This window comes from Bos mutus, chromosome 17, assembly GCF_027580195.1.
Source record: "Bos mutus isolate GX-2022 chromosome 17, NWIPB_WYAK_1.1, whole genome shotgun sequence".
Classification (NCBI taxonomy): Eukaryota; Metazoa; Chordata; class Mammalia; order Artiodactyla; family Bovidae; genus Bos; species Bos mutus.
The window spans coordinates 65,035,997-65,062,724 of NC_091633.1; the positions used below are offsets into that span (position 1 = coordinate 65,035,997).

The following is a 26,728-nucleotide window of genomic DNA, read 5'->3' on the forward strand; positions in this document are numbered from 1 at the left end:
AGACAATATACTTCTTCAACTAAAAAATCAGGGGAGGGAAAAAAGATGAAAGAGAATTCCACAGAATAAACAGACTTAAATGCAATGTGTGGTTCTTGTTGGATCCTGACTGGAATAAACAAACTAAATACAATTTTGAAAGCCTACTGGCTATTTGATGATATTAAGAAAGTATTGTTAATATTTTTAAGTTTACTAATGGGATTATGGTTGTGCTCTGCAAAGTTTTTAAAAGTATATACTGAAATATTTATGAATGGAATGATATGCTGTCTGAAATTTGCTTCAAAGTAATATGGGAAAGGGGAGAGAAAATGAGAGTAAAGATAAAATAAGAGGAACTACAAGGTGATAATTAGTGAAGTACAGTGATTGATACATGAGAATGCACCTGTTTTGTCTACTTATTATTATTCTGTTTGGTCTCCTTTTGTATATGCTTGGAATTCTCCATTATAAAAAGTTAAAAAGAAAAAAAGAGGCATATAACCTCATTTTGTAATAAAAAATGATTCAGGGTATTCCATTTATTGATAATTTATGACCAAAAAGGAAAATTCTTAATGATACTTGAAGATATGAGAAAGGTTTATATAATAACCATTGTGTATCAATATATGTGGTAAATTAGGGGTAGTTTTTGTTTTCTTATGTATGTGTTTCACATTTTAAAATGTAATACAGTTAAAATTAACTTTTTAGAACTTGGAGGAAATGTCATGTATATTTTATTATTTAATTCACTTAATACATTTATTGTACTTAATAATACACGCTCTCTACTTGGCAAAAGGGAAATAATGGTGAACAATGACACAAGAAGAACCAAAACAACGAGGTAAAAGAATATGTGAAATGCAGGTCATTTCAGATGCTTTGACAGAGGAAGGGATCTGTAACAGTCACTATGAGGTAGTGGTCCTGAAGGGCTGAGAGGGTCAGCCATTCACAGAGCAGAGACGAATGTTCAAGGCAGAGGAAGCAAAGTATGGAGGTAAGAAAGAAGCATTCTGTAGTCAATGATAAGCCAAGAAAGGTTTAAGTACTGAATTTGTGGAATTCAAAATTTAATTGCCATCAAGGTTATCATGCATATTAAATTTCTCTTTTAAATTTGAGAATAATGAAAATACATTTAAAAGATAAATATATTAAAGTTATATTAAAAAGTTTTTTAAGGTGTTGTGAAAATAAAGATAATCAGATTTCTTTTTATATGCAAGATAATATATAATATTTTACACATAGTATTTCAGATGAACTAAGAAATTACCTTGGACAAATCTCTGAAGTTACTTGGCAAAGTAAGATCCAGTTCTTCCGATTCATAATTAGTAATGACCCATGGAAACACAGGATACTGATTTAAGTCATTGTAAGTCCGTCCTAGAAGAGAGAAAAAAGTCATTCTTAATTTAGAATAGTAAGATGATAAACATTCTGGAATATATTTTATTAAAAATAACAAGAACAACAATTTCTGAGTGCCAAACACTGTTCCCAGTGCTATCATTTATTCATTATTTCATTTAATTTTCACAATAACTCTATGAAAATAGGATCACCCCATTTTATAAATAGAAAAGTGAGGCACAAAAGTTTATGTAACTTGCCCCAAATCATGGAACTCGCAATGGTTGAACTATATTTAAATCTAGATGCTCTGTACCCATGCTAATGTTCTTATAAATTCCACAGCTATTTGTATTAATTGAAACAAAAATAATCTTCACTAAGAATTTAAAAAACAATTTCCTATCACATAAGAGTTTTTCAAAACCAGAATCCTTTCTCTGCCATTAATTAACTAACCAATCAACCAACCAACTAATAAACCAAGTTCAAGTGACTTAACCCCTGTGGGCATTCATTAGTCACCTGTAAAATGATGAGGTTATTCTAAATAACTCTGAAATTCCTGTGAAAGCTTTCAAATTCTATGCCCCTTTGAATATAATTCATGGCATCATCGAGGCTGCTTATTTAATTCCCAAATGATGCCACACAATCTTCTATGCTTCTTCTAAATCAAAGACATTCAATGACACATTCGGGTCTATTAACAATATGAATAAAGCAAAGGGTGAGGTAGCCCATCCATGTAGAAACAGCAGCTTTCTGAATATCACTTTAGGGAGGCAGGTTCAGTAGGTGACATCACTGTTTCCAAAGTAAAAACACTGCCCCCACCATTTTATTAGTCTATAACCTATATTTAGCTAGATTTAATGTGAACAAACTTTTATGGCTAACATAAGGGAGATAAATATATTAATATTGCTTGAATTCCTTTCTTACAGTGTATTCTATCCCCTTCTTTCTTTCCCAGTTCTCAAATATATACGGATGTCATATCAACATACAGCTGAGTATTACACTAGCTCTCCACACAGATTCTCGGTATCTAAGCCTTCCTCATGATTTGATGTTTTTAGCATTTTATTTCATTCTATTCATCATAAGCTTGAGGCCTGGAAACAGTCTTACAAAATATGAATAATAAGATAATTTTAATTCAGATGTAATTATCACACTTCATATTTCTGTCAGTTTTAATTTCTCCCAGAAAAAAATAAATGAACTTAGTAGCAAAAAGCAGCCTATTTTGATATCCCTTTTCTCTTGCATTTTTCTCTCCTTCTGATTGAGATCTTACCATCAGTAAACAATAAAATACTTTTGTTATCCTATATGCTTAAATAATCAAGTTTATTGTACCTACAATAAAAGAGTACATACCTGCTCATCGTCAACAGACTCTTGTTAATTAAGTTAAATTCAATATATAACTACTGAATGCCTGTGTTTAGTCACTCAGTCGTGTCCAACTCTTTGTAATCCTATGGACTGTAGCCCAGCAGGCTCCTCTGTCCAGGGGGATTCCCCAGGCAAGAATACTGGAATGAGTCGCCATGCCCTCCTCTAGGAGATCTTTCCAGCCCAGGTAAGATCCAGGTCTCCCGCACTGCAGGCAGATTCTTTACCATCTGAGCCACCAGGGAAGCCCAAGAATACTGGAGCCCAAGAATAGCCTATCCCTTCTACAGGGGAACTTCCCAACCCAGGAATTGAACCGGGGTCTCCTGAATCGTAGGCAGATTCTTTACCATCTGAGCCACCAGGAAAGCCCAATCTACACCTAAGGTTCTCATTTAATCTCCAGCCATTCAGTCCTTAAACTCTTTTGTTTATTTTGAAAATGAACTCCTATAAAGTAACTTGTAGGTTCTGAGATGCTAAAGCCTAATGCATGACCTGTATTCATTCTGAATTCCCCCTCACCTCTGAATCACATTTGATACAGAGGCCTACACTTTTCCCTCTTCCTCTCCCGTTATGTCTCAAGCCATTTGTTTCAACTTAGTTCTCCTACTAAATCTATAATTTCTGGGATCACTGATCCTCTTCTCTTCCTTAACAACTTTCCTCTTTCTTTTTGTCCTGCTCAAGAGCAGGCCCCAGACCTTATCTCACTGCTTTCTGCATCATCTGGCTTGGTAATCTCATCTCTATCTCTTGGTGATTAGTCTCTATGCAGATGAAACCCAATGTCTTTCTCTAAGTTCCAAATGCCTTCTGTACTTCAGCATCTTTTTGATATATTGTATGCCTTGCTAGCACAGTAAAATCATCATCTTTCTCTAGATCAAATTTTTTCCTTCTTTTTCCTTTAATAGCACCACGGTTTCCCCCATGATTTAGAACAGAAGCCTGGAAGTCTTTTCTGACACTTTCTTCTCATTTACTCTCAGCATTCAGTCCTCTGGATGGCAGATGGTTTGTACCTTGTAAATTCTTGTGTTATCTAATCCTTTGTTTTAATTCCTACTGTCACCTCTCTAATGCAGGCCCTCATTACTTTTTATGTGCAACTGCCTCCTAACTTTTGCTCTCCACCGAGACTCCCTGCACCCTTCTTTATCCTTCATACTGCTTCCAACTTTTCATACAGCTCTGATATTGCTCATTTGTTCAGAAACTGTCAAAAACTTCCCTGTGAATTGACTGTTAATTCCTCAAATTGAGAGAAAATCTTTCATAATGAATGTCTCCACACAATCTTTTTAGTTTTCATTTTCATCATACCTTTATGAATATATGTACACACACAGTATACTAATAATCATTCTTTAGCTATATTTCATTTTTTCCTCATCTTTGTATGTTGCTTATGCTTTCAGCTTTACATAGAATGACTCCATTCATATGCATACTCAAAATAATCTAATAGCACAATTAATAACTTATCATTTGAAATAAATCAACATATGGGCTTAAATTACCTGCTATTGTGTTGAGAAACATCAAGTACTCAAAGTTTGAAATCTCCCTGTGCTGCCATCGCTGGGTCATATTAGAAGCTTTAAAAAGTTGACGTGGACTAGCTAATGAGATACGCCTGCAAGAAAAAGAATTTGATGTGGAATCAATTTAAACTTAAGATTAGTTATATCAATAATAAATCATGACTTCTGGGCTCATTCGAATTGATGTATTTATATTAATGAACACTAGAGGTGTTTCAATCTACAATTAATGCTTAAACAAATGATTTGGATGAGCCACAGGTCTATTATCCATGTTCTATTCATTAAGGTAAGCTGTCATTACAAAACCATTATAATAGCTAGCTCTATAAATTGATTAATAACAGTATGATTAATAATTCACTGCTTTACTGGTATAAGAGCTATTATAGTTACTAAGAAATACATATAAAATTGTATACACATCTTTATCAGTTTTTATAGTCATCTCTTAAAGAAAACATATTTGTACATTATTAATTTAAACATCATGTTTTTCATACCTATTGTAACAGAGGAAAGAGGATTCACTCTTCAGGTGTCTATTCATCAGTTGGGATAAAGGTAAGAGAAACTATTTTTTTATATACCCTAACAATATACCAAGTTTTCTATTTTCTTAATGTAATATAAATACAAAAGGACATAACTGACCAACACTAAGTAGCAGTGGGAAATAGGTGGCAGGATTAAATACATTTGGAGCCCAGAATCTCAGAGAAGTATGCTGTCCTAGTTCTTCCTACCACTAAGGACAAGATACCTATTTTTTTTCAAGCTTAATTTACAAAGGTGTAATTTACATACCATAAAATTTATGCATGTAAGTGTACTATTCAATGCGTTTAAAGTAAATGTCTAGAGTTGTGCGATTATCACCACAATGTATTTTGGAATGTTTTAATCACCACAACAAGTCGCCTTGTGCCTATCTAGAACTAACGCTTAATTCTACCCCTAGCTCTAGGCAACTATCAATCTGCTTCCATCTGTATGAACTTGCCTTTTCTGAACATTTCAGACAAATGGAATCAGACATCATGTTATCTTTCGCATTAGGCTTCTTTCACTAACCATAATGTATTTCAGATTCATCACTGTGGCAGCATGTATAAGCAGTTCATTTCTTTTGATTGCTAAGTAGTATTCCATTGTATGAATACAGAATACACCACATTTTAAAAATTCATTCCCCAACTGATGGACATTTAAATTATTTCACTTTTTAGCTTTTATGAAAAATGCTACTAGGAACATTCATGTATATGTCTTTGATAAACATATGGTTGTACTTCTTTGGGGTAGATTACTGGGAGTGAAACTGCTGGGCTGTACGCTGACTTTAACTTTATGAGAAACTGCCAAATGGTTTTCCATTATACATTCCAACAAACAATGCATGATGTTTGAACTTTTCCACATCTCTGCCAAAACTTACTATTGTAGGTAGTTTTGATTATAGCCATACTAGTGAGTATAAACTGATATCATTTTAATGTACACGGTTGAATTTCTTTTCATGTGCTACTTAGCCATTTACTTTCTTTGAGGAAATTACTATCAGATCTTTTCTTCATTAACCGGGGGGCTTCTTTCATCCTATATTGAGTTGTAAAAGGTCTCTATACATTCTGGATGCAGTTTCTTTACTAGATATATGATGCACAAAAATTTTCTCAGTCTGTGGCTTATCTTTTCATATATTTAAGTGATGCATTTAAAGCACAAACATTTTAAATTTTGATTAAATCCATTTTCTAATTCTTATGAACAGTGTGTTGACATTCATTTTCTTGCATGTGACTTTCCAATCATTACAGAAGTATTTATTTAAAGATTACCCTTTCCTCATTGAATTGTGTTGGCAACTTTGTTAAAAAGCAACTGACCATAAATGCAAGGGCTTATTTTATTTCTTTATTCTTAATGTAGTTTCATTAACTTATACGCCTATCATTGGATAAATAGCACACATTTTGATTATTGTGGCCTTATGGTAAGTTTTGAAATCACATAGTTTAAGTTTTCTAATTTTGTTGTTTTTCAAAACTGTTCTGGCAAATATAGATTCATTGTATTTCAGCTGAATTTCTCCCAAAAAGTGTACTAAATTTTGATAGGGATTGTATTAAATTTATAGATCTGAGGAGAATTGACATCTTTATACTGAACCTTCTGATCCATGAACATGGAACATTTCCATCTATCGATGTTGTCTTTAATTTCTAACAGCCATTTGTTATGCATTTTTCATTGTAAAAACTGTACATGTCTTTGTCATCTAGGAAAAAGACATTTCTAATCTGGATGCCTTTGCTTTTCCCCTCCATCCCTTCCTTTCTTATCACACAGGCTGAAATCCCCAATGTAATTTTAATAGAAGTGGTGAGAATGGAAGACATTCTGGCTTTCCTGACAGTAGGGGCAAAGCATTCAGTCTTTAAACAGTAAGTACGGTGTAGTATGGGCAAAGTATGGGACTTTTTGGTGGCTGCTGCTTACCTGTTTATCCTGTATTCTATTAACTATGTGCATAATACTGATTTTCAGATTTAAATCAATTTGAGTTCCTGTGATAAAACCCATATGGCTACCTTATAATCCTTTTTGTATACTGCTGGATTTGGTTTGGCAATATTTTATAAAGCATTTTTGTGTATGTTCATTAGGGTTATTAGTCTATAGTTTTTTTCTTGTGAAATCTTTGCCTGGCATTGATAATAGGGAAAAGATGGCCTCACAGAATGAGTTGGTAAGTGTTTCTTCTGTATCTTCTGAATGAGTTTGTGAAGGGTTGGTATTTTTCTAATTTATCTATTTAATAAGATTCATCAGTTAACCCATCTGGGCCTTGACTCTTCGGTAAGATTTTTGAATTCTAATCCAATGGATCTGTCACAGGTCTATTCAGAGTTTTAATTTCTTCTTGAGAAAGTTTTGGCAATTCTGACTGTCCAGGAACTTGTCCATCTCATCTCAATTGTCTTAATTTGTAAGCTGATATTTCCTGCTAATGTTTTTAATTTCTACATGGTCAGCAGTCCAGTCCCTTCTTCCATTTCTGACTTTGCTAATTCATATTACCTCTTTTGTTCATAGTTAGGCAAAGTATGTCAATTTTATTGAGCTTTTCAAAAAAATCAGCCTTGCAAAGTTCTAACCTGTTACATGTCGACAAATTCTTTGCTATTTTCTCTTTAAGAGAAGGAACTTGATTCTCCTGCCAAGGGGCCTGGGCTGTATTTAATAACTCTCCTGAAACAAATAAGATGTAGCAGAAATGATGGCTTGTGACTATCAAGAGCAGGTCATAAGAAGACACTGGGGCTTCTACCTCATTCTATCTGGGATCAATTGCTCAAAGTCATGAACTCACTCAAAAGCAGCCTATGGCGAAACAGGTTTGGCAAAGACCAGAGTCCTACTGCCACAGGGCGTGGGAGTGTATCAGCTTACAAACTCCTCTAGCCCAGGATGACTACAACTCCTACGGATATTTTGGCTATTATCTGTTGATTCTATATCAGTTGCAGTTAAAAGAAGATACTAAATAAAAAACCTGATTAAACACTAATCAAAAACAGCCCAAATCAATACAAAATTAGGTATGTTAAAAGTAAACTGCAAGTTTCTACTGCTAATGCATTTCAATCAATATAAAAATTTCAGTGTTAAGTCTCTTCCTAGTTCTTAAATTAGCTAACTGAATTGATGAAAATTAACAACTACTAAGAAATAAAACAGGTAATGATCCTGCTTTTTAAATACAGACAACTGGCTAGCACACAGGAAAGAGCGATATAACCTGACACTCTTCCAATTCCCTGTACTGGGAGAGATGCTTTGGCATTTTAACATTCCTTTCACATAGTTATTAAGTTACTTTGAACAATATAAATGCTAGTTATTAACTCCACATGTATATACAAAATTAATATTTGAACTCTGATTTATCGGAGGTTAAAGATAAAAGTTTTAATTAAATATATTGCATGCAAAATCCTTAACATATGGATTTGATATTGACATCAACAGAAAAAATTGAAACAAATATGACATAATAAAGCAAAGTCTAATCATTTTAATCAAAATGATAAAAAGTTTAATGATTTATTATACATATTAAGTGATGGTACATTTGAAAATGGGTATGAAATAAGCACTTCTGTAACTTAGGTATTTTAAACATGCAGAGCCTCTTTTTCACTGATCTTTGCTGGGATAAAACATAATATAATAACATCTACCAAACTTAAATGTATGGTTTAATAACTTTTGAATATACCTGTTTCTGTAACCAATCATCATAGAAACACTCCAAAAAGCTAAGTCCTTTGTCCTAGTTCCTGGTAACCAATGATCTGCTTTCTGTCACTATACGGTTTTGCTTCTATAATAGTCTCATATAGATAGAATCATATAATTTCACATTATTTCTCAATCACTTCACGTAAGGAGAATCATAGCCCATGATGGCCATGACGCCTGTAGCACACAGCTTTGTTTACTAATGATTCTGAGACTCATCCATGCTGCTGAACATGTCAGTGGTCAACTCCTTTTTATTTCTTTTGAAATTTGTTTTATATCTTTTAATTAGATAATAAAAGTAGTGCATCTACATTTTTATGAATTGGAAAAATAAAGATTTTGGAAGTAGATAAATTGAAACCTTAAATTCTATAATGTAGAGATAATTGCTGATATTTTTTAATTGAAGTGTAGTTGATATACAATATTGGGTTAGTTTCAGGTATATAGCAAAGTGATTCAGTTATACATATGTAAATATTTTTCATATTATTTTCCATTATATGTTAGTATAAGATACTGAATATAGCTACCTGTGATATTCAATAAATCTGTGTTGTTAATTTTATATATAGTAGTGTGAATCTGTTAATCTCAGGCTCCAAATTTATCCCCCCATCACATTTCTGTTTTGGTAACTGTAAGTTTGCTTCTTATGTTTTTGAGTCTGTGTTGCTGTTTTGTAAATAACTTCTGTATAGCATTTCATTGCATGGACGCACTACAATCTACTGATCCATTTACAGTTGATGGACTAGAAATGTTTCAATTTGGGACTACATGAATAACACTGCTATTAATATTTGCTTACAAGTGAATGTGTGTACATATACTTTCATTACTCTCTATAATCACCTAGGAGTGGAACTGACAGGACATAAATTAAGTATATAGTTAACTTAATAAGAAAACTGCCAAATTTTCCAAGGTGACTATACTAACTTGCATTCCTACTGGCATGGTTCTTGAGTTTCTCACGCTGTATACTGATTTCACACTATTTATCTATTTGTTTATAAAACTCAGGTGTACCAATTTCTTTACACTGTGTAAAATTCATCCTTTTTAGGTATACAACGCAATGAGTTTTGCCAACAAACATAGTCGGGTAACACCACAAAGTCAAGACAGGAAATATTTCCATGTTATCAAAAAGTTTCCTCACACTCTTTTGTAACTAATAGTCCCTTTTCAATTTCAGTCTCTTGAAACCATTGATCTGATTTTTGTCCAAGTAGTTTCACTTTTTCCAAAATGTCATATAAATGGAATCACACTATACACAGATTGTATACACAGTATACAAGCACAATATACAAACAGTTGGCTTCTTTCACCTAGCACCATACTTTTTATTGTAAACTTCTTTATTTTATACTGGGATATAGCTGATTAACAATTTTATGACAGTTTCAGGTGGACAGCAAAGGGACTCAGCCATATGTATAAATGTATCCATTCTCCCCCAAACTCCCCTTCCATCCAGGCTGCCACATGACATTGCCACATTCCACGTGCTATACAGTAGGGCTTTGTTGGTTATCCACTTAAATATAGCAGTGTGTACATGTCCAACCCAAACTCTAACTATTCTGTTCCCCTATCCTTTCCCTTGGCAACTGTAAGTTCATTCGCTAAGTCTGTGAATCTCTGTTTTATAAGTATGTTCATTTGTATCATTTCTTTTTAGATTCCACATATATGGGATGTCGGGCTTCCCTGATAGCTCAGTTGGCAAAGAATCTGTCTGCAATGCAGGAGACCTTGGTTTGACTCCTGGGTCAGGAAGATCTGCTGGAAAAGGGATAGGCTACCCACTCCAGTATTCTTGGGCTTCCCTGGTGGATCAGCTGGTAAAGAATCTGTCTGCAATATGAGAGACCTCGGTTTGATCCCTGGGTTGGGAAGATCCCCTGGAGAAGGGAAAGGCTACCCACTTCAGTATTCTGGCCTAGAGAATTCCATGGACTGTATAGTCCATGGGGTTGCAAAGAGTCAGACATGACTGAGCAACTTTCACTTTCACTTTACAGGGGATGTCATACAATAAATTTATCCTTCCTGTCTGACTTACTCAGTATGACACTCTATAGGACCATTCATGTTGCTGAAAATGGCATTATTTCATTCTTTGCAATGGCTGAATACTACTCCATTGTACGTATGTACCACATCTGCTTTATCCACTCCTCTGCAAATGGATATTTAGGTTGCTTCCATGAACAGGGTTGCAGTGAACACTGGGGAGCATGTATTCTTTCGTTTCATGTTTTTCTCTACATATATGCCCAAGGGTAGGATTGCAGGGTCATATGATAGCTCTTTATTTAGGTTTTGAAGAAACCTTCATACTGTTCTCCATAGAAGCTGTGCCAATTTACATTCCCACAAACAATATAGGAGTGTTCCCTTCTCTCCATACCCTCTCTGGCATTTCCTGTTTGGGGACTTTTTGATGATGGCCGTTCTGACCAGTGTGACGGGAGACTTCACTGTACTTTGATTTCCATTTCTCTAATAACTAGCAGTGAAGAACATCTTTTCATGTACCTCTTGGCCTCCTGTATGTCTTCTCCAGAGAAATGTCTATTTATGTCTTCTATCAATTTTTTGATTGGGTTGTTTCTTTAGATACCATCATACTTTTAAAATTCATTTGCGTTCTTCTGTAAATTGGAGATTGTTCCTCTTTAATGCTGAGCAGTATATCTTGTTGTATGGATGAACATACCATAATTCGTCCATTCACTAGTACATGACCATTTTGGCTAGTTCCAATTTGTTGTTCATAGCTGTATCAACATTTATGAATAGGTCACTGTATGAATACACATATTTCCATTTCTCTAGGGTAAATGCCTTTGAGTGAAACTACAAGGAGATAGTTCATGCACGGGATCTTCTGAAGAGGTCCACATTATATTCATTACCTCCATCATAGTTCCAGGTCAGTGGAGTTCAGTCGCTCAGTCGTGTCCGACTCTTTGCAACACCATGAATCACAGCACGCCAGGCCTCCCTGTCTATCACCAACTCCCAGATTTCACTCAGACTCACGTCCAAGAAGTCAGTAATGCCATCCAGCCATCTCATCCTCTGTCATCCCCTTCTCCTCCTGCCCCCAATCCCTCCCAGCATCAGAGTCTTTTCTAAGGTGTCAACTGTTCTCATGAGGTGGCCAAAGTATTGGAGTTTCAGCCTCAGCATCAGTCCTTCCAAAGAAATCCCAGGGCTGGTCTCCCTCAGAATGGACTGGATGAATCTCCCTGCAGTCCAAGGGACTCAAAAGAGTCTTCTCCAACACCACAGTTCAAAAGCATCAATTCTTCAGCGCTCAGGCTTCTTCACAGTCCAACTCTGACATCCATACATGACCACTGGAAAAACCATAGCTTTGACTAGATGGACCTTTCGTGGCAAAGTAATGTCTCTGCTTTTGAATATGCTATCTAGGTTGGTCATAACTTTCCTTCCAAGGAGTAAGCGTCTTTTAATTTCATGGTTGCAGTCACCATCTGCAGTGATTTTGGAGCCCAGAAAAATAAAGTCTGACACTGTTTCCACTGTTTCCCATATATTTCCCATGAAGTGATGGGACCAGATGCCATGATCTTCGTTTTCTAAATGTTGAGCTTTAAGTCAGCTTTTTCACTCTCCTCTTTCACTTTCATCAAGAGGCTTTTTAGGTCCTCTTCACTTTCTGCCATAAGGGTCGTGTCATCTGCATATATGAGGTTATTGATATTTTTCCCAGCAGTCTTGATTCCAGCTTGTGTTTCTTCCAGCCCAGCCTTTCCCATGATGTACTCTGTATATAAGTTAAATGAGCAGTGTGACAATATACAGCCTTGACGTACCCCTTTTCCTATTTGGAACCAGTCTGTTGTTCCATGTCCAGTTCTAACTCTTGCTTCCTGACCTGCATATAGGTTTCTCAAGAGGCAGGTTCCCATCTCTTTCAGAATTTTCCACAGTTTATTGTGATCTACACAGTCAAAGGCTTTGGTATAGTCAATAAAGCAGAAATAGATGTTTTTCTGGAACTCTCTTGCTTTTTCCATAATCCAGCGGATGTTGGCAATTTGATCTCTGGTTCCTCTGCCTTTTCTAAAACCAGGTTGAACCTCTGGAGGTTCACGGTTCACGTACTGCTAAAGCGTGGCTTGGAGAATTTTGAGCATTACTTTACTAGCGTGTGAGATGAGTGCAATTGTGCGGTAGTTTGAGCATTCTTTGGCATTGCCTTTCTTTGGGATTGGAATGAAAACTGACCTTTTCCAGTCCTGTGGCCACTGCTGAGTTTTCCAAATTTGTTGTCATATTGAGTTCAGCACTTTCACAGCATCATCTTTCAAGATTTGAAATAGCTCAACTGGAATTCCATCACCTCCACTAGCTTTGTTTGTAGTGATGCTTTCTAAGGCCCACTTGACTTCACATTCTAGGATGTCTGGCTCTAGGTCAGTGATCACACCATCGTGATGATCTGGGTCGTGAAGATCTTTTTTGTCCACTTCTTCTGTGTATTCTTGCCACCTCTTCTTAATGTCTTCTGCTTCTGTTAGGTCCACACCATTTCTGTCCTTTATCGAGCCCATCTTTGCATGAAATCTTCCTTTGGTATCTCAAATTTTCTTGAAGAGATCTCTAGTCTTTCCCATTCTGTTGTTTTCCTCTATTGCTTTGTGTTGATCGCTGAGGAAGGCTTTCTTTTCTCTTTTTGCTATTCTTTGGAACTCTGCATTCAGATGCTTATATCTTTCCTTTTCTCCTTTGCTTTTAGCTTCTCTTCTTTTCACAGCTATTTATTAGGTCTTCTTTTCACAGCTATTTGTTAGGCCTCCTGAGACAGCCATTTTGCTTTTTTGCATTTCTTTTCCATGGGGATGGTCTTGATCCCTGTCTCCTGTACAATGTCACGAACCTCCGTCCATAGTTCATCAGGCACTCTGTCTGTCAGATATTGTCCCTTAAATCTATTTCCCACTTCCACTGTATAATCATAAAGGATTTGATTTAGGTCATACCTGAATGGTCTAGTGGTTTTCCCTACTTTCTTCAATTTCAGTCTGAATTTGGCAATAAGGAGTTCATGATCTGAGCCACAGTCAGCTCCTGGTCTTGTTTTTGTTGACTGTATAGAGCTTCTCTATTTTGGCTGCAAAGAATATAATCAATCTGATTTCGGTGTCGACTATCTGGTGATGTCCATGTGTAGACTCTTCTCTTGTGTTGTTGGAAGAGGGTGTTTGCTATGACCAGTGAGTTGTCTTGGCAAAACTGTATTAGTCTTTGCCCTGCTTCATTCTGTACTCCAAGGCCAAATGTGCCTGTTATTCCAGGTGTTTCTTAACTTCCTACTTTTGCATTCCAGTCCCCTATAATGAAAAGGACATCTTTTGGGGGTGTTAGTTCTAAAAGGTCTCGTAGGTCTTCATAGAACCGTTCAACTTCAGCTTCAGCTTCTTCAGCGTTAGAAGAGGTCTGACAGAATGTGGTCCACTGGAGAAGGGAATGGCAAACCACTTCAGTATTCTTGCCTTGAGAACTCCATGAACAGTATGAAAAGGCAAAATGATAGGATACTGAAAGAGGAACTCCCCACGTCACTAGGGGCCCAATATGCTACCGGAGATCAGTGGAGAAATAACTCCAGAGAGAATGAAGAGACGGAGCCAAAGCAAAAACTACACCCAGTTGTGGATGGGATTGGTGATGGAAGCCAGGTTTGATGCTGTAAAGAGCAATACTGCATATGAACCTGGAATGTGAGGTCCATGAATCAAAGCAAATTGGAAGTGGTCAAACAGGAGATAACAAGAGTGAACATCAACATTCTAGGAATCAGCGAACTAAAATGGACTGGAATGGGTGAATGTAACTCAGATGACCACTATATCTACTGCTGTGGGCAGGAATCTTTTCGAAGAAATGGAGTAGCCATCATAGTCAACAAAAGAGTCAGAAATGCAGTACTAAAGATGCAATTTCAAAAACGACACAATGATCTTTGTTCATTTCCAAGGCAAACCATTCAATATCGTGGTAATCCAAGCCTATGCCCCGACCAGTAATGCTGAAGAAGCTGAATGGTTCTATGAAGACCTACAAGACGTTTTAGAACTAACACCCCAAAAAGATGTACTTTTCATTATAGGGGACTGGAATGCAAAAGTAGGAAGTCAAGAAATATCTGGAGTAACAGGCAAATTTGGCCTTGGAGTACAGAATGAAACAGGGCAAAGGCTAATAGAGTTTTGCCAAGAGAATGCACTGGTCATAGCAAACACCCTCTTCCAACAACACAAGAGAAGACTCTATACATGGACATTACCAGATGGTCAACAACAAAATCAGAATGATTATATTCTTTGTAGCCAAAGGTGGAGAAGATCTATACAGTCAGCAAAAATAAGACCAGGAGCTGACTGTGTCTCAGATCATGAACTCCTTACTGCCAAATTCAGACTGAAATTGAAGAAAGTAGGGAAAACCACTAGACAATTCAGGTATGACATAAATTAAATTTCTTATTTTTATACAGTGGAATAAGAAAAAGATTTAAGGGACTAGATCTGATAGATAGAGTGCCTGATGAACTATGGATGGCGGTTCATGGCATTGTACAGGAGACAGGTATCAAGACCATCCCCAAGGAAAAAAAATGCAAAGAAGCAAAATGGATATCTGAGGAGGCCTAATAATAGCTGTGAAAAGAAGAGATGTGAAAAGCAAAGGAGAAAAGGAAAGATATACCCATTTGAATGCAGAATTCCAAAGAATAGCAAGGAGAGATAAGAAAGCCTTCCACAGTAATCAATGCAAAGAAATAGAGGAAAACAACAATACGGGAAAGACTAGAGATCTCTTCAAGAAAATCAGAGATACCAAGGGAGCATTTCATGCAAAGATGGGCTCGATAAAGGACAGAAATGGTATGGATCTAACAGAAGCAGAAGATATTAAGAAGAGTTGGCAAGAATACAAAGAAAAACTATACAAAAGAGATCTTCATGACCCAGATAATCCTGATGGTGTGATCACTCACCTAGAGCCAGACATCCTGGAATGAGAAGTCAAGTGGGCCTTAGGAAGAATCACTACAATTGGAGGTGATGCAGTTCCAGTTTAGCTATTTCATCTAATTAGCTATTTTGTCTAACCTAAAAGATGATGCTGTGAGAGTGCTGCACTCAATATGCCAGCAAATTTGGAAAACTTAGCAGTGGCCACAGGACTGGAAAAGGTCAGTTTTCATTCCTATCCCAAAGAAAGGCAACACCAAAGAATGCTCAAACTACCGCACAACTGCACTTATCTCACACACTAGCAAAGTAATGCTCAAAATTCTTCAAGCCAGGCTTCAACAATACATGAACCATGAACTTTCAGATGTTCAAGCTTGTTTTAGGAACCAGAGATCAAATTGTCAACATCTGCTGGATCATCAAAAAAAGCAAAAGAGTTCCAGAAAAACATCTATTTCTGCTTTATTGACCATGCCAAAGCCTTTGACTGTGTGGATCACAATAAACTATGGAAAATTCTGAAGGAGATGGGAATACTAGACCACCTGACCTGCCTCTTGAGAAATCTGTTTGCAGGTCAGGAAGCAACCATAAGAACTGACATGGAACAACAGACTAGTTCCAAAAACGTAAAGGAGTAGGTCAAGGCTGTATACTGTCACCCTGCTTATTTGTATGCAGAGTGTATCAAGAGAAACACTGGGCTGGATGAAGCACAAACTGGACTCAAGATTGCCGGGAGAAATATCAATAACCTCAGATATGCAGATGACACCACCCTTATGGCAGAAAGTGAAGAGGAACTGAAGAGCCTCTTGATGAAAGTGAAAGAGGAGAGTGAAAAAGTTGGCTTCAAACTCAACATTCAGAAAACAAAGATCATGGCATCCAGTCCCATCACTTCACGGCAAATAGATGGGGAAACAGTGGAAACAGTGACAGACTTTATTAAGGGGGGCTCTAAAATCACTGCAGATGGTGACTGCAGCCATGAAATTAAAAGATGTTTGCTCCTTCGAAGAAAAGCTATGACCAACCTAGATAGCATATTAAAAAGCAGAGACATTACTTTTCCAACAAAGATCCATCTAGTCAAGGTTACCATTTTTTCAGTAGTCACGTATGGATGTGAGAGTCGGACTACAAACAAAGCTGAGCACCAAAGAATTGATGCTTGGAGAAGACTCTTGAGAGTCCCCTGGACTGCAAGGAGACCCAGCCAGTCCATTCTGAAGGAGATCAGTCCTGAGTGTTCATTGGAAGGATTGATGCTGAAGCTGAAACTCCAATACTTTGGCCACCTGATGCAAAGAGCTGACTCATTTGAAAAGACCCTGATGCTGGGAGGGATTGGGGGCAGGAGGAGAAGGGGACGACAGAGGATGAGATGGTTGGATGGTATCACCGACTCAACGGACATGAATTTGAGTAAACTCCAGGAGGTGGTGATGGACAGGGAAGCCTATGAAACTCCAAAACTGCTTATCTTCCCATCAATATGTGAAGTTCCAGTTACTTTGCATTCTTATTAGCTCTTCTTATTATCATTTTTTAAGAAGTCATTCTAATAGGTGTGCCATGGGTTCTCACCATGGTTTTAAAATGATATATCATCATTTCCTTGATGACTAATGATGTTTGGTATCTTTTCATGTGCTTGCTATTTATATCTAGTCTTTGCTGATGTATCTGCTCAAATCTTCTATTTTTTTTTAAACAGATTGCTTGTCTTATAATTAAATGGAAGAGTTTCTTATATATCCTTTATATAAATCCTTTATCATGTATAAGTTGTACCAGTATTTCAACCCAGTCTATAACACACCTTTTCATTTTCTTGAGTATCTTTTAAAATGATATGTTTTTAATATGAAAGGCCAATAAGTGGTTTCTTAAAATCTTACTTAAGAAGTTTCTGCCCAACACAAGGTCACAAAAATTTCTCTCCTATGGTTTCTTTAGGAAGTTATACTTTAGCACTTATGGTTAGGTTATGTCATACTTGAGTTAATTTGAGTTAACTTATGTTACATTTTTAGTTAATATGTTACATTTTGAGATAAAGGGTGAGGTAGGTTTTTTTTTTTTTTTGGTTTGTCTTTCTGTTTCTCTGTTTTTGTTGAAAAAAACTATCTTTTCCCATCAACATATCTTGATACCTTTGTTGAAAATCAAATTGCTCATTTATGGATGGGTCTATTTCTGGACACTATTATATTCCATTGCTCTGTAAGTCTATTTTACAAAAATGTGAAACTCTACCAGTGAATGTAATTTTATATTAAGTTTTAAAATCAGATAAAGTCCTCCAACTTTTTCCACTTCAAAACTGTCTTAGCAATTCTAGATATTTGCATTTCCACTTAAATTTTAGAATCAGCTTGTCAATTTCTCCAAAACAGTCTTCTAGAATTTTGGATAGGTTTGTTTTGAACCTATAGATCTGTTTGGAGAAAACTAACATCTTACTTACATTGAGTCTTCCAATTCATGAACATGGTATAGTACAATTTTCCATTTTTAGGTTTCTTACAAACTGTGTTTGTAGTTTTCAGTGAATAATTCTCAATATATTTGCAAATATACCCATAGTTATTTAATTTTTTTATATTATTTAAACCATATTTTCAGTTTCCAATTGTTCATTGCTATATAAGAATAAAAGTATGTCTGCTGCAAAATAGGTAAATTCATCTATGAGTTCTAATGCTTTTTTCCTTTTTGAAAATTTTTGCAGTTTCCTCAGTAATTTCACATTAAGTATATATACTAATAAAGACAGTTTCACTTCTTCATTTTCAATCAAGATGGTCTTTAATTTCCTTTCTGGAAAGGCTTTTTGTGGATTTGGAATTCAGGTAACGCTGGCTTACAGGATTACTTGGGAAACTTATCCTTCTTTTCTATTATCTGTAAGAGTTTTCCGAGAAATTGTGTCACTTCACTAAACATTTGATAGAATTTGCCAGTGAAACCATTTGAGCTAGGTATTTTCCGTGTTAGAAGGTTTTAAGCTACAAATTCAATTTCCTCGGTAAAGTTATTAAAGCTATTCACTTTCATTAGTGAGATTTTACAGTTTGTATCTTTCATGGAATCTGCCGATTCATCTAAGTTGTCTAAATTTGTTCGTAATATTTCCTTATTTTTAAAATATCTATACGATCTGTAGTGATATTCCTTCTCTAATTCTGATATTGGCATTTTGTGTCTTTTGTCATAAGCATTATATAGATATTTACTACTCTTATTAATCTTTTCAGAGAAACAATTTTTCATTGCATTGATTTTTCTTATTGTTTTTGTTTCCCTTTTCACTGATGTTCTGATTTTATTGCTTTCGTTTTTCAGATTAGTTTCATTTACATTTGTTCCTCTTTTTTGAGCTTCTTCGGACAGAAGTTAAGTTGACTCAAAATGATACACTAGCAATTACCATTTAAAATGAAGCATAAAACAAAAGGTCATGCATTTCAAAACAAATTAAAAAAATATTATTACAGATTATTTTCCATATTTTTTTCATATAAAACAGTACCTGGTTTGAGGCAATCCAAAACTGGTTCCAATGCCAACACGAGGTAGATAGTTAACCACTTTCTTTACCGTTGCAGGGTCTGGGAAGTTGAACATTATAGCAACTAGGAAAAATAATTTTTAAAAGTCAGAGTAAAATATGGGTGCCTTTCTGAAAAACTGATTTCTTGGTACAGTAAAATGCTTACTCTTAGTTCAGGTATCTACTCAATAGAAGTTTTATAGTATTAGTTTTATCACAGCATATATGAAGTTTAAGCATTAATACGCTAGAGATGATTATTTTTTTTTACTCATAGAATGTTCCTTCTCTAAATACTGTCAGGACTAATAACTATTGTTGCATTAATGTAACATGAAGTTGAGATTTTATCCAGCTACAATTCTGAATTTACAAAGTTGAATTTTGGCAAGTTAAAAATATACCTATAAATTTCTATAAAAAATTTAAGATTATATACTTAACAATCTAATATACTTAACCTATAGCTACTAAATTGTCAGTTGTATTTACTTCTAATCTTCAACTTAAAAAATATTCTCTTGTAATTTATACAAATTCTTGTATTTTCTTGTAGTTTATGTAAATATTATATAAACATATAATACAGTGCTTTTTGTTTATGCTTTTATGTTCACATAATCCAGAACAATGTGTGACCTGAAAATTTTTTCCTCCATGGTCAATAATCAAATGTTTTTTAATCATTTTTATTTGAATAATTACATACTTTGAGAACATTATATGTAACTGTAGGTATCATAACTGTACATCATATATATAAATACACTCAGTATATAAATGTTAATTTATGACAGTGATATACAAAATTTTATCCTTAAAAAGTATGACAATAACAAAGTCATAAAATCATGGCAGAGAATTTAGAAGATAGTACTTTGGTCAGTCTTGAAATTTTAATCATATTAACTTTTGTATCAAAACCATAAATTATCTACAAATATTCATCTAGAACCGTCTTTTCTACCTTACCTGAAAAAATACTATGGACCAAAAATTTTTATCAATGTCAGTGTAATTTTTAAACAGTGACATTACAATATTTTTTAGGTAAGTAAGTATATGATCATGCACTAAACAGCTAAAATATATTTAGAACTATCATATACATATCCAACAAAAGTTTTTCATAAGCCATTCTTACATATCTACTATTACACTGACTACAGGAGGGAAAAAAAAGGAAAAACTCAGATTATGGCAGGTGACCAAGGCCATAAGGAAAAGGCAATAGAAAAACACACAAAGATACACAGCAAAGATGCTTAAGAAATTTTAAAGATGGAAAATGAATAAGATGAGCAAGTAATAAATATTGTGAGGTGAAAACCCGTTTGGGACAGCAAGAATGTAGACTGAACTAAAGTGTAAAACATTCACTTGATTATTTACCTGAAAGAATAATGTTTACATTAGAAAAAGTGGTAAATGTGTAGAAGAAGACCAAATATAGAAGGAAAAAACATCTTTTCCAAAAGAAATCTGTATTCCCTAGAGACACATGATTTCTTTTTTTTTTTTTTTCCATTTATCACTTTATTTTTTTATTTTATTTTTAAACTTTACAATATTGTATTAGTTTTGCCAAATATCGAAATGAATCCACCACAGGTATACCTGAGTTCCCCATCCTGAACCCTCCTCCCTCCTCCCTCCCCTACCCTCCCTCTGGGTCGTCCCAGTGCACCAGCCCCAAGCATCCAGTACCGTGCATTGAACCTGGACTGGCGACTCGTTTCATACATGATATTATACATGTTTCAATGCTATTCTCCCAAATCTCCCCACCCTCTCCCTCTCCCACAGAGTCCATAAGACTGATCTATACATCGGGAGACACACGATTTCATTAAAAAAAGAAAGTATGCATGGAATATACATGATGTACAGATTTTTAAATGAAAACTTGTAGATTACAGAAAGGGAAAATATGAAAACTTAAAAATCTACTTAAATAAAATAAGTATGTACAATAAATCACAAGATTTTACATATTCTTGCTTGTAAACCTCCACTCATACCCCACAATGCTTTCCTTTCAAGTTCACCTTGTCCCTCCTTCTAATCTTAATGAATTTCACCAAGCTCAATTCTAAACCCACAAATTGAATTTTAGTTCTTTCAAGAATGAGGTAATACAAAGCAACCAGGACAGTTCAGTACCATCTTCTGATGGTCCTTTATAAATGGCAATAGATTAGACAAAAAAAATTAAATAAATGTATGAATTATTTGATTACCCTCTCCCCTCTTGAAATGCAGCCACCTTCCAGAAGGAGTTTAAGCATCAGAGCACTGCTGAGGATACCAAAACTCTACAACTGATTAAAAGGGTACTTATCCCCCATATTTATAAAGTCCTCCACTAATCTGTGATTTGGCCAGAAAAATAAGATACTGGAGATAATTTTAAGAATAACCAAAAGGGTATAAACTATGAAGATGCATGTAGTTCAAAAAAGAGGTCAGTAATGCAGAGAGTAGGCTACACAATTCTATCCAAATAGAAACAATACGGAACGGAAACAATATGGTATGTTCAAAATGAAATCTTAAGGAGACGGAGGTTAGCTCTGTAACAACACACATCTGCAACATCATCTTACCTCTGTTTGCCATAAAGATCTCCAGGGCTGTATTTTGCAAAAGATAACGACGAGAAAAGATTGATCGTATCTCTGAGAACAGCCATTTCCCATGCAGCCCTTCTGTATATGCCAGGATCTAGTGAAGAAAAAGAGAATCCCGAGTAAGTACAAGAGAATCTTTCTGTTCTTTCCCCCAATTAAAACACATAAGTCCTTATTAAGAAAAATAATTTCTAAAAAATGAATAAACAGTTATGGAAATAATTTGGAGAGTGACTAAAAACTGGATTGAAATTCATGAAAAAGGTGTTTAAATAAAACAACAGAACAAAACTGTAGTACATCTATTTTTATAAATATATTTGGGGGCTTTTTAAGGCAATGATGTCATCTATTGCTTTGCAGGAAATACATATAGCATTACTGATTGATTTTTGAGTCATATTATAGAAATAAAATATTAGACAAACTTTAAAAAGAAGAAAGACCTCAAAAGAATGTCCTACATGCTTATAGATCACATATAAAATTCAGTTTCATATAATATATCCAGAAATACTTTTTATACACTTTAAAATTACAAATTTAAGTTCATAACTTCAAAAAATCACAGTTATAGGGTCACTGTTAAGGCAACAGTCACTCATTCAGAAAGCACAAAGACCGACTGTATAAGAGGTTAAGCATCATTTTGTCATTGAAGCTAAACACAAACCTGCAGATGAACTCAGCATAATCTCTCTGTGGAGTAGGTGGTTGTCAGAGTAACTTGTTACAAATTCTTGTCATCCCATGTGACAGATGCAATGGCTTAGAATTCTTTGCAAACTCAAAATAATCCTGTCTTTAGTACTAAGCCACTTTGTTGCTTTGTTATTCAAGCTTTGTTTTTTAAAAAGTTCATTTCAAAAGCTTAATTATGAAGGTATTAAAGGAAAACCAGACTTGGAATTTCTCCACACTACTACTTCACAGAATATTAATAAATAAAATGAGATGGATGTGCTATCAAACACGGATGAAAATTCGTGACAGCAAATTAAACAACTAAGATAAATCTCTGAAAAGTAACCACCATTAAAAAATACAAATAAAATGACATTTGTATATGATATTACACTGTAAGGACAAAAATGGGATAACTAAAGAGGAAAAATAATGAAAGTTAAGAATTTATCCTACATAAATGCTGTCTACTTTATATTTCCATCTTCTAGATCTTAATTATAAAAAATCTATAATACTTAATTCAAAATACAGGGGTTTCATTTTTTTTTTAAGAGGGCAACATTACTTAGATTTTTCTACAGAAAATATTCTATTTCTGGCACCACAGCGTCTAGAAATGAAAGAATGGGCACAACTCCTAGGTTCAATGTTTTCTGAAAAACCAAAACCAAACAACAATTCAAAATTTCAAACAACTAATTACACTTTCAGTTTTAAAACAGGTGAGAAAGAAAATCCTTCAAACTCTTTCATAGCCTATGAACTCTATCAATACCTATGTAAGTAAGATCAAGAAGATACTAACAGAAAAGAGGACACAATTTTGATCCTACTCAAGATTTTTTTAAACCAACCGTCACTTGTACCCCTTTCTCTCACCATAACCAGTAGGTCCTAGGCTCCAGAGTTTGCAGTGGCCTCCTGATTGGTCTCTCTCCTTCTAATCTTACCTGGAGAAACTGCTACAACCAGAGGAGTCAGAGAAAATAGCTTTTTTTAATATAAATCAGATCCTATCTCTTGTGTACTTAATACCACGCAGTGGCTCCGCAGTACATGGCATAGTAAATTCTGAGTGGTGCTCAGTCACTTTAGTCATGTCCAACCCTGTGCAACCCTATGGACTGCAGCCAGCCAGGCTCCTCTGTCCATGGGATTCTCCGGGCAAGAACACTGGAGTGGGCTGCCATTCCCTTCTCCAGGGGACCTTCCCAACCCAGGGATTGAACCTGACATCTCTTACATCTCCTGCATTGGCAGGCAGGTTATCTACTGCGAGTGGCACCTGGGAAGCCCAATAATCACTGAAATTCTTCATCAGATCAGATCAGTCACTCAGTCGTGTCCGACTCTTTGCGACCCCATGAATCGCAGCACGCCAGGCCTCCCTGTCCCTCACCAACTCCCGGAGTTCACTCAGACTCACATCCATCGAGTCAGTGATACCATCCAGCCATCTCATCCTCTGTCGTCCCCTTCTCCTCCTGCCCCCAATCCCTCCCAGCATCAGAGTCTTTTCTAAGGTGTCAACTATTCTCATGAGGTGGCCAAAGTACTGGAGTTTCAGCTTCAGCATCATTCCTTCCAAAGAAATCCCAGGGCTGATCTCCTTCCGAATGGACTAGCTGGATCTCCCTGCAGTCCAAGGGACTCTCAAGAGTCTTCTCCAACACCACAGTTCAAAAGCATCAATTATTTGGCGCTCAGCCTTCTTCATAGTCCAACTCTCACACCCATACATGACCACAGGAAAAACCATAGCCTTGACTAGACAGACCTTTGTTGGCAAAGTAATGTCTCTGCTTTTGAATATGCTATCTAGATTGGTCATAACTTCCAAGGAGCAAGCGTCTTTTAATTTCATGGCTGCAGTCACCATCTGTAGTGATTTTGGAGCCCAGAAAAATAAAGTCTGACACTGTTTCCACTGTTTCCCCATCTATTTCCCATGAAGTGGTAGGACCAGATGCCATGATCTTCATTTTCTGAATGTTGAGCTTTAAGCCAACTTTTTCACTCTCCACTTTCACTTTCATCAAGAGGCTTTTGAGTTCCTCTTCACTTTCTGCCATAAGGGTGGTGTCATCTGCATATCTGAGGTGATTGATATTTCTCCCGGCAATCTTGATTCCAGCTTGTGTTTCTTCCAGTCCAGCGTTTCTCATGATGTACTCTGCATGTAAGTTAAATAAACAGGGTGACAATATACAGCCTCCTTTTCCTATTTGGAACCAGTCTGTTGTTCCATCTGGGATTGATGAGCCCAACTCATTCTTCATCAGGGCCTTTATATGTGCTTTCTCCTCTGCTCAGACTGTTCTCCCAGATCTTCACGTGGCTGGCTTATCGTCACATTCAGCTGCTGCTGCTGCTGCTGCTAAGTCGCTTCAGTCGTGTCCGACTCTGTGTGACCCCATAGACGGCAGCCCACCAGGCTCTGCCGTTCCTGGGATTCTCTAGGCAAGAACACTGTAGTGGGTTTCCATTTCCTTCTCCAATGCATGAAACTGAAAAGTGAAAGTGAAGTCGCTCAGTCGTGTCCGACTCTTAGTGACCCCATGGACTGCAGCCCACCAGGCTCCTCCGTCTATGGGGTTTTCCAGGCAAGAGTACTGGAGTGGGGTGCCATCGCCTTCTCCCCTCACATTCAGATATCCCCTCAAATGTCACCTCATTAGAGAAGCCACAGGATCCAACCCCATTTCTGCCACTATTACCTCATCCCATCCCAAACTCATTAGATTTCCTTCATAACACTTATTTATTACTACCAGAAATTACATTATTCCCTCGCTTCTTTTTTGCCTCTCTTCAGAACTAAAATACTGGAATCTAAGTTCTACTGGGACAAAGGTTTTTGAATGTACTCTATGTTCATCTTCTGTAACAAACTCTTACACAAAGGAGAAATTTTTGAATGATTAAATGAGTGAACGAATGGCAACCAAAACTCCATATATGATCCACATTAATTTTGTTTGGGCCATATTATATTTCCCCAAAATTTCAAGTAGTTGAAAACACTTGAGAAAAGGGTTATTTATAAAAACAGTCAGATCTATGGCTCCTCAGGGAAAAAAATGGAGCATCTGTCAAGCCTAGGTCTATATACGCCACATAGCACCACTGAAAGGCATTCTCCGTTTTCAAACAATCTCTACACGCTCACTTTTTTACTATTATCTGCCTAGTTTACAGTGGTGGTTGAGTTTGCCATTTTTAACTTATCAAGTAACAGAGAATCCAATATACGTTCTGCAACACTTCTGGTCCAATCTATCCACCATTTGTGAAGATAGGAAGACTTAGTTAAATACTTAATAAGAAGTTCCTTGGAAAGTAGCAAAGCCTGGCTTCCTCCCAGGTTGTCTAGTCTCAACCGTCCAGAGCCTACTTATATGATACACTGTCACATTTCTAAAAGAGTTCAAACATCTGTTAAACTAGAACTTGTCAGAAATTTTAATCAACTACATTTTCCTCCCTGTACTTGTGTTAAAAGTGAAAGAGGAAAATCAAACAAGAATAAACAACAAAGCTTTAGGCTCCAAGCTCTGTCATATACTAAAAATATCACACACTGGTCTGAAAATTCTACCTCTTGTATCTATAGAGCTATGTAATAAGACTTATTGCTTAATATGGTGACAGCCAATCATTGCAAGATCACGGTCATGCAATCTAAAGATTTAATTATTAGTATTTTCTAGAATATCTCAATTACTAAGAGGAGTAAGAACACTAAAACATTATTATACTGTTTTTAATGTAATAGTTTTCCAATCACTGAAAATATTCCATTTATATCCCATTCCTTTAAGCAACATAGGTATTTTAAAAATATACTTGAAATACATCAAGTGGCATGGCCCTTAAACTTTGTTTTATTACCAAATGTCAATCTTATTCCAAACGACAGAAAATGACATAAGCTCCATGGAACCACCCTGAAACTTATAAAATACTAATACTTTGCCATACTGTTGTACAGATTTTAAAAATGTATGAAGTATTATAGATAATATTGAAATTCCCATATATAACCCTTCCTGATTCCATTCTCCTTCTTCATCAGAGGCAATCACTATCCATGTTTTGAGGTTTAGCATTACCATATGAATTTTTATTCTATTAGTATATATGTATCTACAAATAATATCCAGAATTGTTCTACATGTTTGCAAACCTGATGTAAATGGTATTATA

General features: G+C 35.8%; 1 protein-coding gene across 4 annotated transcripts in view; it reads right to left on the reverse strand.

Annotated features, from left to right (window-relative positions):
• The window catches only part of LRBA (LPS responsive beige-like anchor protein), a 759,310-nt gene that overhangs the window by 209,077 nt on the left and 523,505 nt on the right, over positions 1-26,728 (reverse strand). For all 4 annotated transcript variants that reach the window (XM_070386647.1, XM_070386648.1, XM_070386644.1 and 1 more), the window contains exons 41-44: positions 21,812-21,929; positions 19,185-19,287; positions 4,284-4,399; positions 1,274-1,386 (exon numbers count right to left, since the gene is read on the reverse strand). In XM_070386647.1, the coding sequence (XP_070242748.1) occupies positions 1,274-1,386; positions 4,284-4,399; positions 19,185-19,287; positions 21,812-21,929 (450 nt within the window). The remainder of the gene's footprint in view (positions 1-1,273; positions 1,387-4,283; positions 4,400-19,184; positions 19,288-21,811; positions 21,930-26,728) is intronic.